General features: G+C 43.4%; 1 protein-coding gene and 1 pseudogene across 1 annotated transcript; both read left to right on the top strand.

The window, feature by feature from the left end:
- The first annotated feature begins 5,706 nt into the window (after positions 1-5,706).
- LOC102829600 (free fatty acid receptor 2-like) lies at positions 5,707-6,696 on the top strand. Its single transcript, XM_006867365.1, has one exon. It carries the CDS (start codon positions 5,707-5,709, stop codon positions 6,694-6,696), a length of 990 nt encoding a protein of 329 aa, XP_006867427.1.
- A 7,098-nt stretch (positions 6,697-13,794) lies between these two features.
- The window catches only part of LOC102826398, a 32,717-nt pseudogene continuing 30,701 nt past the window's right edge, over positions 13,795-15,810 (top strand).

Genomic DNA, 15,810 nt, shown 5'->3' with positions numbered 1-15,810 from the left:
CCTGGGGAATAAACAAGAATGTCATTGTAATTTTAAGGTAGGTAAAAACATCTTAGGCACAATCTACAAAAGAAAAAAATACAACAAAAAAAATATAATTCAGACTATCAAAAACTGAAACTTCTGTTCTCCAAAAGATCCTTAGGAAAATGAAAAGCTACAGAGTAGGAGAAAAAACACACAAACTTAACAAAGACCTAATGTCTAGAATATAATAATGACTCTTGGAACTCAAATATAGTAAAGTAACTCTCTCTCTTTTTTTTAATGGACAAAATTAAATCTTCACAAAAAATATATATAGAAGTGGTAATAAGGACATGAAAAAGTGTTCAACATCAATATTCATCAGGGGAATATAAACTAAAACCACAATAATATGCCACAAACATTCATTAGAATGCTAAATTTCAGAATCACAAATATCAAGTGTTGGTAATGATATATAGCAACTAGAACTCCTGTATACTGCTAATGGAATGCAAAATGGTACAGCAACGTTGGAAAACTGGCAGTTTCTTAAAAAAAAAACACCCACAAAACCTACCAAACAAGCCAGCCTAAGTATTTATCAATATAACTGAAATTATATATTCACCCAAAGACCTAAACATGAATGTTCAAACAGCTTCAGTTATAATAACCACAAACAGAAGAAGAAAATGCAAGTGTCCATCACTGATGAATGGATAAACAATATATGGAATATCATATAGCAGAATACTATTCGGCAATAGAAAGGAAGCTAAAGAGAATGCATCATTGAATCCAGGAGGTCAGAGTGGGCTTTCTTTAAGAGGTAAGTGATATCTGAATGAAGACTAGGAATTAACTCAGGAGGTTGAAGTGGGTAATGAAAACCAAAGAGCATTTCATGTGGTCTGGTCCAAAGGTCCTGTAGTAGAAGGAAACATGGCTGAGTCACAGAGCAGAAAGATGACCTTGCTTAGAGAAGAGTGATATTAGCTAAGGCTAGAAGTTGGCCAGGGTAATGCCAGGCAGGACCTTAGAGGTCTTGAGTTGAGGATTTTTATATGTATTCTAAAAGCAGTAAGAAATCTCAGAGAGAGTTTTGAACAAGAGGATGACATATTGATTAACATTTAAATCAATGATCCCACTAACTAAATAGTATGGAGTTCCTGAGTGATACAAACAGTTAAATCACTCTGCTGCACAAGACCTTTTTAAAGCGTTGAAGAGCAAAGCATTTCGGTTTGAGGACTAAGGTGCGCCTGACCCAAGCCATGGCATTTTCAATAACCTCATATGCATGTGAAAGTTGGATAGTGAATAAGGAAGACTGTAGAAGAATTTATGCATGTGAGTTGTGGTGTTGAAGGAGAATATTAAAAGTACCATGGATTGCCCAAAGAACAAATAGATTTGTGTTGGAAGAGGTACAGCCAGAATGCTCCTTGGAAGCCAAGATGGCCAGACTTCATCTCTTACACTTCGTTGACATACTATTGTCAGGAGGGACCAGTCACTGGAGAAGGACATCATGTTAGGTAAAATGAAGGGTCGGAGAAAAAAAAAGAAGACCCCCAATGAGATGGAATGGCACAGTGGCAGCAGCAATGCGCTCAGATGTAGCAAGGATTGTGAGGTTGGCCCAGGATCAGGCAGTGTTTCATTCTGTTGTGCATAGGGTCATTATGAAGCGGTACCAACTTGATGGCACCTAACAACAACAGAAAGTTTGAGGTTCAAGTCCACTTAAAGGTGACTTGGAGGGAAGACCTGATGATATACTTCTGAAAATTCAGCCCTAAGAAGCGCAGTTCTTCTGACACACGTGGGCCTGCCAGGAGCTGGGGTCAACTTGACAGCAAGTGGTTGCCTACAGTATGGTCGAACTGTCACCGAGTGAGAGGCTAGTTGTGCCTGCTGCTAAAATCCTGGTAAGAGATGACATGGCTTACTAAGATGATGGAGATGAAGTGAGGTGGGTGAATTCAACGAGTATTTAGGAAGTATATTGGATTGAATTGTTGGAATAAGGAAGAAGATGGTATTTAAATTGACTCTAAGGTTTTGGCTCAGGGGGTGGGATGAAAAAGAGCCCTTATTCGTTAAGACAAGGAACAATGGAAGAAGGGCATCTTTGGTGGGGAAGATCTGAGGTCAATTGTGGATGTACTGAGTTTGAGATGCCTACGAGACATCTAAATAACAATGTCTAAGCAATTGGACATATGGATGTGGAACTCACAGACATCCAGGATAGAGATACAAAATTGGGTGTTATGAAGACGATCAGTGAAGCTATCAAAATGGATGCAATAGACTGAGGAGAAAGCATCAAATGAAGACAGGAATGGGCCTAAAATCAAGTCTTATTACTAGTTTCTGTCAAGTTGACGCTAGATCATGGTGATCCCACATATGCCAAGTGGAGCTCCATGGAGTTTTCAAGACTGTGACATTTTGGAAGAAGGTCATCAGGCCTGTCTTCTGAGGTGCCTCTACGTGGGTCTGAACTTCCAACCTTTTGACTGGTAGCCTAGCACCTAACCATTTGTGCCACTCAGGGACTCCAGAACCAAGTCTTAAGGAGGTCCAATATTTAAAGAGAAAGGGACACTAAGACGTGACCAAGGAAAAGAAAGGCAAAGCAAAGAAAGATAATAGATCAGAATCCTGGGACAGAGGATGTCTTAAGAAGAGTATAGAAATATGTCAACTGCTTATAGCAGTTTTTTTTTTAAGTGTACTGAATTTAACAATACAGACGTCACTGCTAACTTGAGGAAGAGCAGACCCAATCTCTGACAAACGAGTATGGAGCCAAGACTGTAGTGGACTGAGGAGTGACTTAGAGATAAAGAAGTGGAGAAAGTGATTGGATGAAGGGGCTTCAAAAAGTTCATGGAAAAATTCCGTTATCTTTCAATTCTATTTTTCCCCATGAACTTTATTAGATAATAGGTTCAGCTTCCTATCGTCACCAAATGGGTTGTAATATGATGAGAAAGCAAAGCGTGTAGGAAGTTGTGAAAGACAAGACTTACGTGAAGACGTACTCCTTTGCATCCCTTTCCCTGCAATGTAGGTGAGCATTGTGAATCATGAGTGGAAAACTCTTCTATATGATTTTACCTTCACAACAAAGAAAACCATGAGTACAGAGGAGGAGTTTGGTGGGGTGTCTTCAACACAGGTGACATGCTGCAGTGACAAAGGAAAGGCATGAGTTGGAGGAAGAAGGACAGGCAGGGATGAAAGAAATAGTTCTACTCCTCAACTTTCTAGTAATTTTCTATTTTTTTGAAATTATATCTGGAATTTCATGACTAAACAAAAAAGTCATAAAAGCAAAATAGCACAAATAAAATTGTTAGGAAGCAACAGAAATTGGCCTTTTCCTTCATTTCCTTTTTATCTGGAAAGTGCTTGGGGAGGGAGGTTAACTACTATAACAACAACAACAACAACAACAACAAAATAGAGCTCCTTGACGCTAGAGGAAAGTAAAATTGAAGAGAGGAAAAAGCCAAAGATTAAGATCCTTGGGCCTAATGCTTCTGGACCATAAAAATGGTGAAGGAATCAATGAACAAACAAACCAGAGGAGTAGATGTATCCTAGGAAAAGAATGGAGATTCTGTGAGCAGCCATCCGAGAGATCCTTACCCTGGATCTGGGTGAAATATGTTCTGGCTCTAGTTTCACAAGGGCATTGAGGAGTTTCTAGGACCATTATGCCTAGCCTGTACCTACACTTGTCAGGTAAGGGGGGAAATAATGAGAAAGGAAGCAGTATAGTTCAGTGTTCAGACCCAGTTCACAGGACAGAGAATGTAAGGGGGGAAGCAGTGGAGGCTGAACATCCACGCCCTATAAAGAGCTACACAGGCCTATGGAGTCTTCTGAATCCCCGGCACTTCTCCAATGAATATGACATGTTAGTCCCCTGAGTCTGAATATTTTACTAAGTGGTTTACTTAGGTGTCCAGCAGCAGGCTTGAGAGGAGTGTCCACTTATCGGAATCTACTAAGGGCTAAGTACTGGCCTGTTTGTTTTATATCATGTAATCCTCCCAGAAATTCTGGGATGTAAATGTCACTTTCCTCACGTGATTAACAAGGAAACAGAAGTTCAGAATATCTGTTCTCAGATCATACAACACCTCAATGAAGGGACTGGGATCAGAGGCGAGGTCTACAAGACTCCAATCGCACACTCTTTCCACCATAATGAGTTGCAGAGTGGGAGAAATGAATCTGTTTCAACTGAGAGGGGGAAAGAAATGTGTTGGGGTGACGGGTATGAAGGGAGAGCAGAATACAGACAGGACACAACATAAAGAGTTAAAAATGAAAGAATTTCATTTCTTTTCTGAGAATGAGTAGAAATATAGAAGAAATCACCTAGAAAAGAGAATACAAGATACTCCAACTTGGGAAATGAAAAAATACCTGAAATTTTGAAGAATTCATAATTTAGGGACAGATCATCTAGGTTTGGAAGTCAGCGTGAGACTCTCTGGGGGCAGAATAAAGAGGCTGGGCCCCTTTACTGTGGGTTTGAGAGGAGCCAGCTCAATTACTGACCTTCCTCTCTCTGGTCATGTGACTTGTACTGGTATAAAAGCTTTCTGCTGGCCGGGTTCCCTGCAAATTTTACCTCTGTGAAATGGGTTGTAGCAGAGGCTAACACTCTCTCCTAGAAGCTAACAGAATTTCCTCCAGGATTAAGCCCGAGGAGCCGTCTCTCTGGAACAAAGACAAGGCAAGGCTGCTAGCTTAGTGTTGTGCTCTGGGAAGTGATGCTGGGGTCAGAATTTGAGGAGAAGGTGATGAGGTGGGGGGGGGGGGGGTGCGGGACTGGAGAAAGTCTGTCAGAAATGGAAATGTGAGGATACTATCCAGAGATGGAAGTCAGTGTGGAAGCTAGGAAGCATGGCTGGGCATTCAAAACTGGAGAGAGGAAGGAGAGGCAGGACTCTGTGGGGACAGAGAGGGTTAAAAACCAAGTGGAAACTGAGTCACCCCATTGAGAAGATTTGTTTTGAGTCAAAACAAGAGTTACCACCATGGACTTTTCTGATATTTCTCTGAAGTGTTTTGTGGACAAGTCCAAAATGATATTGCTGGCTCACCCTTCCTCCCTCTCTGCCTCTTTCTAAAGTGTCATTTGCTTCCTTTTTTTGATAGAGTCCCAGAGTCTGATGTTGGACAGGGTGGAAAAGGTGGCAGGGATTGTGTTCTGCAAAAGGAGAGGAAAATGAGGAAGGGGGATGGACCTGGTGAGCTGGACACCTGGTTTCTGAGAGCCTGAGAGTGCGGTAGGGTCCTGAAGAGCGAGAGCCAGCTCTGTGTCCACTGAGAGAGCTGTCTGGCCTTTTCTCTCCCCCAAGCCTCTGACTGAGAGAAGAATTTAGTCAAGTTAGGAACTGCTCCCAGAAGCAGCAGTTTCCTCTATCTGTGAGGGTAGGAGGAGAAAGATTGAGGAAACTAGAGGGGGATTTCCCTCGGGAAGTCAGAGGTTGGTCTCTCCCAGACACACATGATGGTAAATATAATAACTACGGCTTAATATCCCAAGGCAAAGTCAATAGTTGCTCTGGGAAGCTCTGGCAGGTGGTTTGAGTAAGCAGTGGAGACAGTGGAAGGGGACAGCGCTGGGGAAGCAGAGCGGACCCTAAACCACACAGTGAGTGGGGCCTCCTGACCTTGCCTTTTTTATCTTTCAGAATTAGCATGTTAGATTTACGCAACTCCTTGATCCTCACAGCCTACATCATCATCTTCCTCACTGGTCTCCCTGCCAACCTCCTAGCCCTGCGGGCCTTTCTGGGGCGGGTCCGTCAGCCTCACCCTGCCCCTGTCCACATCCTCCTGCTCAGCCTGACATTGGCTGACTTGTTGCTTTTGCTGCTGCTCCCCTTCAAGATCGTCGAGGCTGCTAACGGCCTCCAATGGAACCTGCCTGAGATCCTTTGCGCCCTCACTGGCTTCGGCTTCTACAGCAGCATCTATTGTAGCACATGGCTTCTGGCCGGCATCAGCATCGAGCGTTACCTGGGAGTGGCTTTCCCCGTGCAATACAAGCTCTCTCGGAAGCCGATCTATGGAGTGATTGCTGCTCTGGTGGCCTGGATCATGTCTTTTGGTCATTGCACCATTGTGATCATTGTTCAGTACATAAAACCAGCCGAGCAGGGCAGGAATGGGAGCGAGTTTGTCTGCTATGAGAATTTCACCAAAGAGCAGCAAGATGTGGTGCTCCCTGTGAGGCTGGAGCTGTGCCTGGTCCTTTTCTTCATCCCCATGGCGGTGACCATCTTCTGCTACTGGCGCTTTGTGTGGATCATGCTCACCCAACCCCATGTGGGGACCCAGAGGCGGCGCCGAGCTGTGGGGCTGGCTGTCGTGACGCTCCTCAATTTCCTAGTGTGCTTTGGGCCTTACAACGTCTCTCACCTGGTGGGATATTATACTAGAAAAAGTCCCCCGTGGCGCGTGGAAGCTGTGGTATTCAGTTCACTTAATGCCACTTTGGATCCCTTGCTTTTCTATTTCTCATCCTCAGCGGTGCGCAGAGCCTTTGGAAACGGGCTGCAGATGCTCCGGGATCAGGGCTCAGCATTGTTGGGTTGTAGATGCAGAGAGACAGCCGAGGTGACCAATGGGGACAGGAGTATGAACCAAACGGATGGAGTGCCGAGTTCTGACTTTACCACGGACTAGCAATTCCCCTGGACCTTTGGAGGCACGCTGGGGTTTTGGTTATGTATGGGCTGTGCAGGCTGGGAGAGGGAGATCTGAGGGTTCTTGTTCCAGATTCAGGAATCCTTAGACCCAATCCACCACTGAGACTTTGTATAAGAAGCACCCAGCTTTGTAAAAACCTCTCGCATTAACTTGGTACCCACTCATGACAGAATTTCCCTTCCCAAAGGGGCATGGCTCAATGACAAAAGAAGAAATGGTTAGGTGTAAACGCTCTATTAGACTAGGGCTTTGGAGGGAGGCAATATGGCTGGTCTGAATTCAGTCCTTGGGAAGCAGTTGATAACAGAAGAGTGGAGTCCTATGGCCATCTTAGACACCACGCCTAGACGCTGGTCTAGGTGTTGTTGCTGAAAAGTAGCCAGTGGGAAGGAGATGGGAGGGAACTACTAAGTGAAGTCGTGGAAGACTCAGAAAGTTCTGAGCAAAGAGTACTAGAAGGAAAGGTCAGGGGTTTAAACCTCTAATGGATTGGGCTTGCACTATATCGATTTGACCTATTGCTTTGTAAATGGGCTCCAATTCTTGCATGTATATATTCTATCCCTGCGTATTAAACTGGGAGCTGACTGAGGTCTGGGTCTTGTCTTCTTCCTGCATGGCGCCCAACACTGGCCACGACATGGCTTGGGCCTATCAGTCAGTAGTTGACATGAAGTACCCACTGCCTTTGGTTCCGAATCACAGTGTCCTAAGGAGGACAGAGTAGGACTGACTACTCCTGGGGCTTCTGAGATTGTAAATCTTTATGGAAACAGATAGCCTTATCTTTCTCCTGAGGAGTGGCTGGTGTGTTTGAACCGCTGACCAGTATTTAACCCACTGTGTCACTGGGGCTCCTTTTGACACTAATCAGCATGGGGAAGGACAATGAAAGGTACTATGGCAGACTGAAAATAAGGATTATAGAACTCTGAAGCAAGTGCCCATAACATTTGTTGAAGCAAGTGTCCATAACTCTTGTAACATTTCTACAAGCTCTGTGTGTGTGTGTGTGTGTGTGTGTGTGTGTGTGTGTGTGTGTGTGTGTGTGTGTGAAGAGAACCAGATCCAGCATCAAAGGGGAAAGGTGAGCATTTGAAACCACACAAACATTTTAAGAAGAAGATGCAATGAGAGTAAAGTATGTTAGGCTATTGATGAATAGAGAGATTGAACTTTAGAAAAGGAATGTGGAACAAGACCTGACTCAAGGTTCTTGTTTTATCACAGGAGCTGAAACATGTAGGCCAGCTGCTCAGAAATCTAGAGTTCCCCCATGATCTACCAAACTAAGTCCACCTTCTTCAGCTCAGGAACACATTTCTGCTCATTACCTGCTTTGAGTCCTCCCTTCCTTCCCAGTTCTGCCTGCCGAACTCAGTTCTTCACGATAAAGAGCCCTCTCTCTACTTAAGTGTACTGATTCTACAGCAACTCAGGTTATACATTAATATCTGGGAGTGTGAAGACTTTCGAGATCGCCACCTCCAGCAGGTGAGCTATATAAAGCTTCCCAGGTGACAACAATGAGCAGCTGACCTTAGAAATCACTGCCGTAGTTCAGAGGCCCATCTGTCCAAGAAATTCTTCTTCAGAAAGACCTTTCTTGCTTAGGTTTCCCCTCATGTAAAGATCCCCCATCTTCTGATCACTCGCTTTCTCCCCTCTTAAAAACACTTCGTATTCACTTTCTCCAGAAAAACATCCCTTCTTATTCCTACCCAACTGAGAGCTCATTTTCTCTGTTTTCTTTCCTATAAAGACTGGACTGGTACCATAAAAAAAAATGAAGATAATCAAATAAATTTAAAGGACTATTAAAGAAACTTTAAAAAATATATAGTTAGTGAAAATTTTTAATTATGGAAATAATGGATTAGGTAGCCGATTATAAGGCGAGGGAGACTTGTTTGACAGTAATGACTGAGAAAGAAATCTGGGATTGATGCCGTAGGTTATGCACTGGATCACAAAGTCAGTTTGAACTACGAGATCAATGGTTCAAATCCACAGGTCACTCCTCGGAAAGTCTATACAGGGTTGTTATAAGTTGGAACCAACTCAATGGCACTTAATGACAACAATATGCTTACTGGGATCACAGTGGCTCTGTAGGATAAGCACTGGATTTTGAACTACAAGGTCAATGGTTCAAGCCCACCAGCTGTTCTGTAGGAGATAGGCAAGGTTTTCTGTTCCTATAAGGATTTACAGACTCCGAAATCCTATACAGGATCACTATGAGCCAGAACTGACTCGATGGTGCTTAGCAACAACAACATACATTTTCTATTATAGATTTAAAACAAGAAAATTTGATTTTGGGTGTATTAAAATAAATGATGTCAAAACAAGTAGATGAGACTCCCACTCAGTTTAGTTCTTAACCTAAGGCATGTTTTACTTAGGTCCATGGCACATAACCATCACGTAGAGTCCTGGTGTGGCACTGTGGGTTAATGTGCTGCACTGCAAAGTCAGTCTGAAATGCAAGGTTGATGGGCTCAAGCTTACCAGCCACTCCTCAGAAACTCTATACAGTGTTGCTATGGGTTGGCACCAACTCCACGGCACTTAACAACAACAACAATGGAGTCCTGGTGTGGCACTCTAGGATAAACACTAGATCTCAAGGTTGGTTTGGACCACAAGGTCTGCAGTTCAAACTCAACAGCCATGTCTTGGCAACCTTATACAGGGTAGATATGAGTTGGAACCGACTCACCGACACTTTGCAACAACAACAATCAGAAGCTGTAGGACAAGCACCGGACTTCTGACCCAAGGTCAGTGGTTCAAACCCAGCAGCTGCTCTTTGGAAATCCTACATGAGGTTGCTATGAGTTGGAATCGACTCTACGGCACTTTAACAACAATAATCAGAAGCATGTTCAGTAGTGAGCACCACACTGTGAAGGACATTAGCTCAGGGAATCAAGAACAATTTACCAAAATATTTGAGAGACTTAAAAGGGGATAAAACAATAGTAGTGTTGTGGGGTTGTTCAGTAGAGACCTTGAATAAGGTTTTCAAACAATGACTGGTAGACTCAAACCACTGTCCTTGTGCTAAGCAGTCTAGTGTTTATCCTACGGAGCCACACTAGGACTCCAGAATAATGATGCTGTTGTTGTCAAGTATCATCGAGTCAGTTCCAACTCATAGTGCCCCTATGTAGGGTTTCCAAGAGCTGCTGGTGGGCTTGAACTGCTAACCTTCTGATAACCAGTCCAGTGCTGATCCTATCGCACCACACCAGGACTATATGATACAGCATATTAAATGCCAAAGTCATTATGTAGATGGAATTTGAACCCAGGTCTTTCTGACTCCAGGAGACTGCTCTTTTCACAGACACATGAGAAACAAGCATAGGAAAGCTGGATGGCTGGATGAGATAATGCCCATTTTATGGAGATGAATTCACTATAGCCCCACAGGAAGGGACAAGGATCATGGCAGAAAGAAGAGAGGCAGGGAGGTACATCGCAAACAGCTAAAACCATGCTGCCATTGAGTCCGTTCTGACTCACAGCCACCTTATATAGGGTTTTGAGACTAAATCTTTAGTGGAGCAGATCTTTGTCCTGTGGAGCAACTGGTGGATTTGAACCTCCAATCTTGTGGTTAACAACCCAACACCTAACTCATAGCTCCACCAGAACTCCTTCCAAACAGTTGTTGCTGTTGTTGTGTGCCATCGAGTCAGTTCTGACTCATAGCGACCCTGTGTAGGGTTTCCAAGGAGCAGCTGGTGGGTTTCAACTGTGGACCTTGCAGTTACCTGTCCAGTGCTTATCTTACAGCATCACACCAGGACTCCAGTCCACACAGTTGTGTGTGTATTAAGTGCCATTGAGTGGGTTCCAACCCATAGCGATCCTGTATCTGCTGACCTTGCAGTTCAAATGACTTTGTAATCTGGGGCATTAACCCACAGCACCGCACAGTTAGGGCTGTCTAAAATGGTCTCGGTGTAGTGCTGTGGGTTAATGCACTGGACTGCAAAGTCAGTTTGTACCACAAGGTCGGTGGTTCAAGCTCACTAGTTTCTCCTCTGAAACCCTATACAGGGCTGCTATAGGTCAGAACTGACTCAATGGTACATAACAACAAAAGCAACACCTTTAGATCAGAGTTTGCCAGAGGACAGTTCTACGTTATGTATTTATGTGTACTGCAAATGTATAGGCAGGGCACAAAATTATGAAAACTTCTTAGCCATGACCAAATGTCTTGAGGGAGTGAGTCACTGGACCTAGGGCTCAGACCATAATTTCAGGATATCAAGACCAATTGGCATATCACAGCCCACAAAGAAAATGTCTACATCCTACTTCAATGAGTAATGACTGGTTCTTCAAAGCTTGTGAGCAGCCGTCTACGATGTAATTATTTTGTCTCTCCATGTCCTGAGCAAAGGAAAGTGAAGAAAAGCAAAGATGCCTGGAAATGCTTCATCCAAAAGACTAGTGGACCATGAACCTCCGCCTTTGTGACCTTGGTACCAGAAGAACTAGGTGGTAACTGGTTATCACTGCTAACTGTTCTGACTGGATCATGATAGGAGGTCCTGAGTAGAGGCTTGCTAGTCTGATAGAGACAAATAGGACCCTTGAGACCATGGTCCTTTATTGTTGTTGTTAAGTGCCGTCGAGTCGGTTCCAACCCATAGCAGCCCTGTATAGGGTTTCCTAGGAGCCACTGATGAGCGTGAACCGCCGACCTTGAAATTCAAAAGCAGCATTGCAGTCCAACGCATTTCTTTAGACACCCTTCAGGTCTGGAACTCAAAAAAGGCAAAGAAAATTACCATTTTAGGTCATTTAAGGAAACTCATGAGCACCGAACCTGATGAGCACAGAGCTAGTTACCAAACGTCTTTCAACTCTGAGATTTTCAGGTTCTTTAGGGACATGGATGATCTTGCTAAGCAAAAAAGTACAAAATTAAAGAAGTCATTTTATATTTCAAAGAGCTATAAGAAAATCACTGGACCTAGTCGGACACTTTCAAGGTGAAGCTTCTTTAGCTATTCATTTACAAGTATCTGACCTTCACTCCTTGGTGGTGGTGTTTGTTGTTGTTAAGTGCCATCGAGTCAGTTCTGACTCATAGCAACCCTGTACAAGGTTTCCGAAGAAGATCTGATGGGTTTGAACTGTTGACCTTGTGGTTCTCAGTCCAGTGCCGATCCTGCAGTGCCACACCAGGGGTTCCATTACTTGATGCAGCAGTAGTAAATTAGCAATTCATTTGATCAACAAATTAATAATAAGGTAATTTTTGAATGTAGCAACTAGTTTTACAAAGGAGCTAAAATAAGTTTGTGGTAGAAGGTGTAATAAGAGGCGGAAGGATTTGAGAGCAGTCTTCTGCGTCAGTGACAGTCAGCTGAGACCTGAATAAGGAAAAGGAGTTGCTGTAACAAGTCCATGAGAAAAACATTCTGAAACCAAAAACCACTGATACAAAGGCCCTAAAGTGGGAGAAGACCTTAGAGTCTCAATGCCAGCTGCCAGCGAGATGGTCAGTGTCCAGACAAAAGGTCAGTATAGGGCTACAACAATAGTCTACAAATTTAAGCATGTATTAGAATTGTTTGGTGGGTTTACTGAACTTCAGATGGCTGTTTACCCTGGTCCCAGTGTAAGAGTCAGTAGATTTTAGGGATCTGGCTGTATTTCTAACAAGTTCCCAGGTAATGCTAATGTTGCAGACTCAAGGGCCACCTTGAGGACCTCCCTGATTACCACTGGGCTGGAATTTTGTGAATCAGGGAAAGAGCAATAGAAGGAGGTCAGAAGGAACCCAAGCCCAAACCCAATCACAGTGATCCTACAGGATCAAGCAGAACTGTCTCCTAGACTTTCTAAAACTGTAAACCATTTGGGAAGCAGATTATCACATCTTTCTCTCATAGAGCAGCTGGTGGGTTTGAACAGCCAACCTTCTGATTAGTAGTTTGAGTGTTTAACCATTGCTCTTTTAGGCCACAGAAAAGAGTTTGGATTTATTACAAAGCCTTTGAAGTCATCTAGGATTTTAAACAAGAGAGTGGCGTGATCTGATTTTTGTTTTAAGGTGATCACTCTGGCAGTTGGATCTATTGTAGGAGGGAGATGGTTGTTAGGATCAAGGAGGTTATGTGCATGATAGAATTAAGAAACCAGAGTACTATGCAAACACATAGCATTTTCATTAGGCCAGTAGTTCCCTGAAAGTGGGAACTGTTTCCTCATTCATTAAAATCTGAGTTTTTCAGGTTTTTTAGGGACATGGATGCTCTTGCTAAGCAAAAAAGTACAAAATTAAAGAAATCATTTTGGACCAAATAACCAGGAAGATGCCTTAGAAGCTATCTTGCTCCTACTTGGATGTTCCGTGTGATGTACTGGAAAATGTCTGAAAACCAGCTCTTAGTTGTGATTGTGATGGGGAGGATGGGAGCAGGGGAGGCCTTGTCAATTTCTGTTGTATACATAATCACCACAGACACTTGTCATCAACATGAAGACACCAAACACAGAACTGGCTAGAGATGCTAATAATCAGCTCTTACAAGACAGTATGAACCACTCCAGCACATTACTGCATGAATCTCACAGCACACTATATGCTCAAGTGGCATCTAGAGCACATCTTACTTGAGAGAACTTTCATCTTTCCCAGGCTTCCTACAGCACAGAGCTTTTGATACAATAAACACTAGCTAAACACAGTTGACTGAGTCTGACCCAAGAAGTTCTTGGTGGTTGGTTAGATTGCTGGTCTCCTCCGAATAATCCCGAGTCCTGAATCAGAATAACAGATGGGTAAACAGAAATATTAGTGCCCAGTTAATGAATAACACAGGCAGCAGCCTACAGCTGCTTACAGGAAGCAGGGGTGGAGGCAGTTGGCTTTACCTGACCTAGGGGCCCAACCAGCAGGAAAGGGGAACCTGGCATTGACTGTTTCATTTCCTCTTTCTGGAAAAGAACGTGTCACACCCTTTTCATCAGAAATTCACATGTGACCACATCGCATCCAGAGCTCATATGCAGTGTGGTTTTGTGGTGATCACTGTGATCATGGAGGCAGAGGTAGCGGTAAGAGACGGACTGGAGAAAAACGCACAGTCAAAATTCCAACTCCACTCCCTAAATTTCCCTGCCTCTTTTCTTCAGGTCTCCATTAATTCTCTTTCTTCGTCTTTCTCTCTGCCTACTTCCTGTGGTTACATACTTTTGCTCATTTTCTTTTCATTATTTTTCTCGAGTCACAGGAAATTAGGACATTTCTCATGTCCAAATTGCACATTCAACCAGGAAATTGGGCCAAAGATCTCTCAGCTCTCAGAAGGCTTAGTCCAGTAACCTACTTGGCATAGTTTCGAATGTCTGGTCAGGTGGAAGACGTGAGGTCAAGTTGTGGGGGTGGGGAGCCAGCTCTGCAAATGCAGGTCATTATCATCACCAGAAATTTACCCAGGGAGGAGCTATCCACAGCTTACTTATGAGGGCAAGTCACAAACTATTGCTACTAAGTTTCCAGTTCAGATATACACAGGTTTATGCCAAATAAAACATATTTGAGCGAAGGGAGCACAAGGGGAATGAGGGACCTTATCCAGAGAAGCAGCGACACCAGAGACAGAGGCAGAGATGGTGACAATGGAGAGAGGGAGCAGCTGAGGACTCTAAGTTCATGGAATTAGAGGGACTGAGAGCGGGCAGCCAGGAGGCAGGCTTGCAGAATGTGTCCATTGTAGTTTAATTTATTATACATGCCTGTGGTTGTTAAGTGCCGTCGAGTCAATTCCCACCCATAGCGACCCTGTATAGGGTTTCCGACGAGCAGCTGGTGAGCTTGAACCGCCAACCTTGCAGTTCCAACTACTTTGCAGTTTGACGTATTAACCCACAGCACCACACCAGGACTCCTATACCTGCCTGAATGTTTTTAAAAAGAAAGAAAGAAAGAAAAAGAACTAAAATGAATAGAGAGAAATACTGTTAACTGATGGTACATAGGGGATTATAATCATTGTAATGAAACAAAGTATATGATTTGTTGAACGTAAAACTAATGATCTGCCCTGTAAATTTTCACTCAGTTAACAATAAAAACTTTATAAAAAAAAAACACCAAAAAGCATATTTAAGCAAGTCTCTGGGGTCAGTGGAGGGCTGTATACACCTTATCTCAATAATACATTTGTCTTAGCCTCTTAGGACGCCTTCAAAATCAAAAAGGTCCAATCCTGGTGTGGCACTGTGGGCTAATGCATCAGACTGCAAAGTCATTTGGACTGCAAGGTCGGTGGCTCAAGCTCACCAGCTGTTCCTTGGAAACCCTATGCAAGGTTGCTATGGGTCGGAACCAATCCAATGGCACTTAACAACAACAACAACAATCAAAGCAGTGGTTTCTAAGGGGATTTGCTGGGCTAGTTAAATTCAACGTGAAGAAGTCAGTTCAGAAGGTTTTGGTAACTATGCTTTTTGAGATCCCAAAGAAGTAATCTTAATAGATTTTCTCTAAAGACACAGGGCAATCTCAGGGGTTGTTAGGAAGAAGTGTTAAGAAAACTGAAATCTGCATTGGTGAATGGAAGAACAAGGGAGATGGGAGAACAGTTAAGCAGGTTTGCATGGGTTAAATGGGACAGAGGTAAATAAATAATGATGTATGCACAACCTTGGAACAACAGGACTCTGGGATAAAGGGATTGAGGCATCGTTGGAATGGGCAAAACAGGGTAAATAATGTTCAGATGCTTGGCTGTCTTTTGAATCTTGGTTTCCCTTGAAAGAGAAAGGAATAGCCAGAAATATCAACAGAAAAAGCTTTTAAGTCCGTCTTCTGCCTATAACTGATTGGAATACCTAAAATGGGGCTACAATGTGCCCAGAGAAGGAGGTTTCCTGTGGAGCCTCTACACTGCATAAGACCATACATAGGTGGAATCCTGAACCCCATCCAGAATGTTCTGATGTGGGAAATTTCCACTTGAAAGGACAAGCAGACCATCCTGGAGTGGCTAGAAAAACAGAAGATACTTCTTGAAAGAAAGACCGACAGGAAAAATACAAAACAATAATGGC

Source organism: Chrysochloris asiatica, unplaced genomic scaffold, assembly GCF_000296735.1.
Source record: "Chrysochloris asiatica unplaced genomic scaffold, ChrAsi1.0 scaffold00104, whole genome shotgun sequence".
Classification (NCBI taxonomy): domain Eukaryota; kingdom Metazoa; phylum Chordata; class Mammalia; order Afrosoricida; family Chrysochloridae; genus Chrysochloris; species Chrysochloris asiatica.
This window is presented reverse-complemented; position numbering and strand designations above follow the sequence as displayed.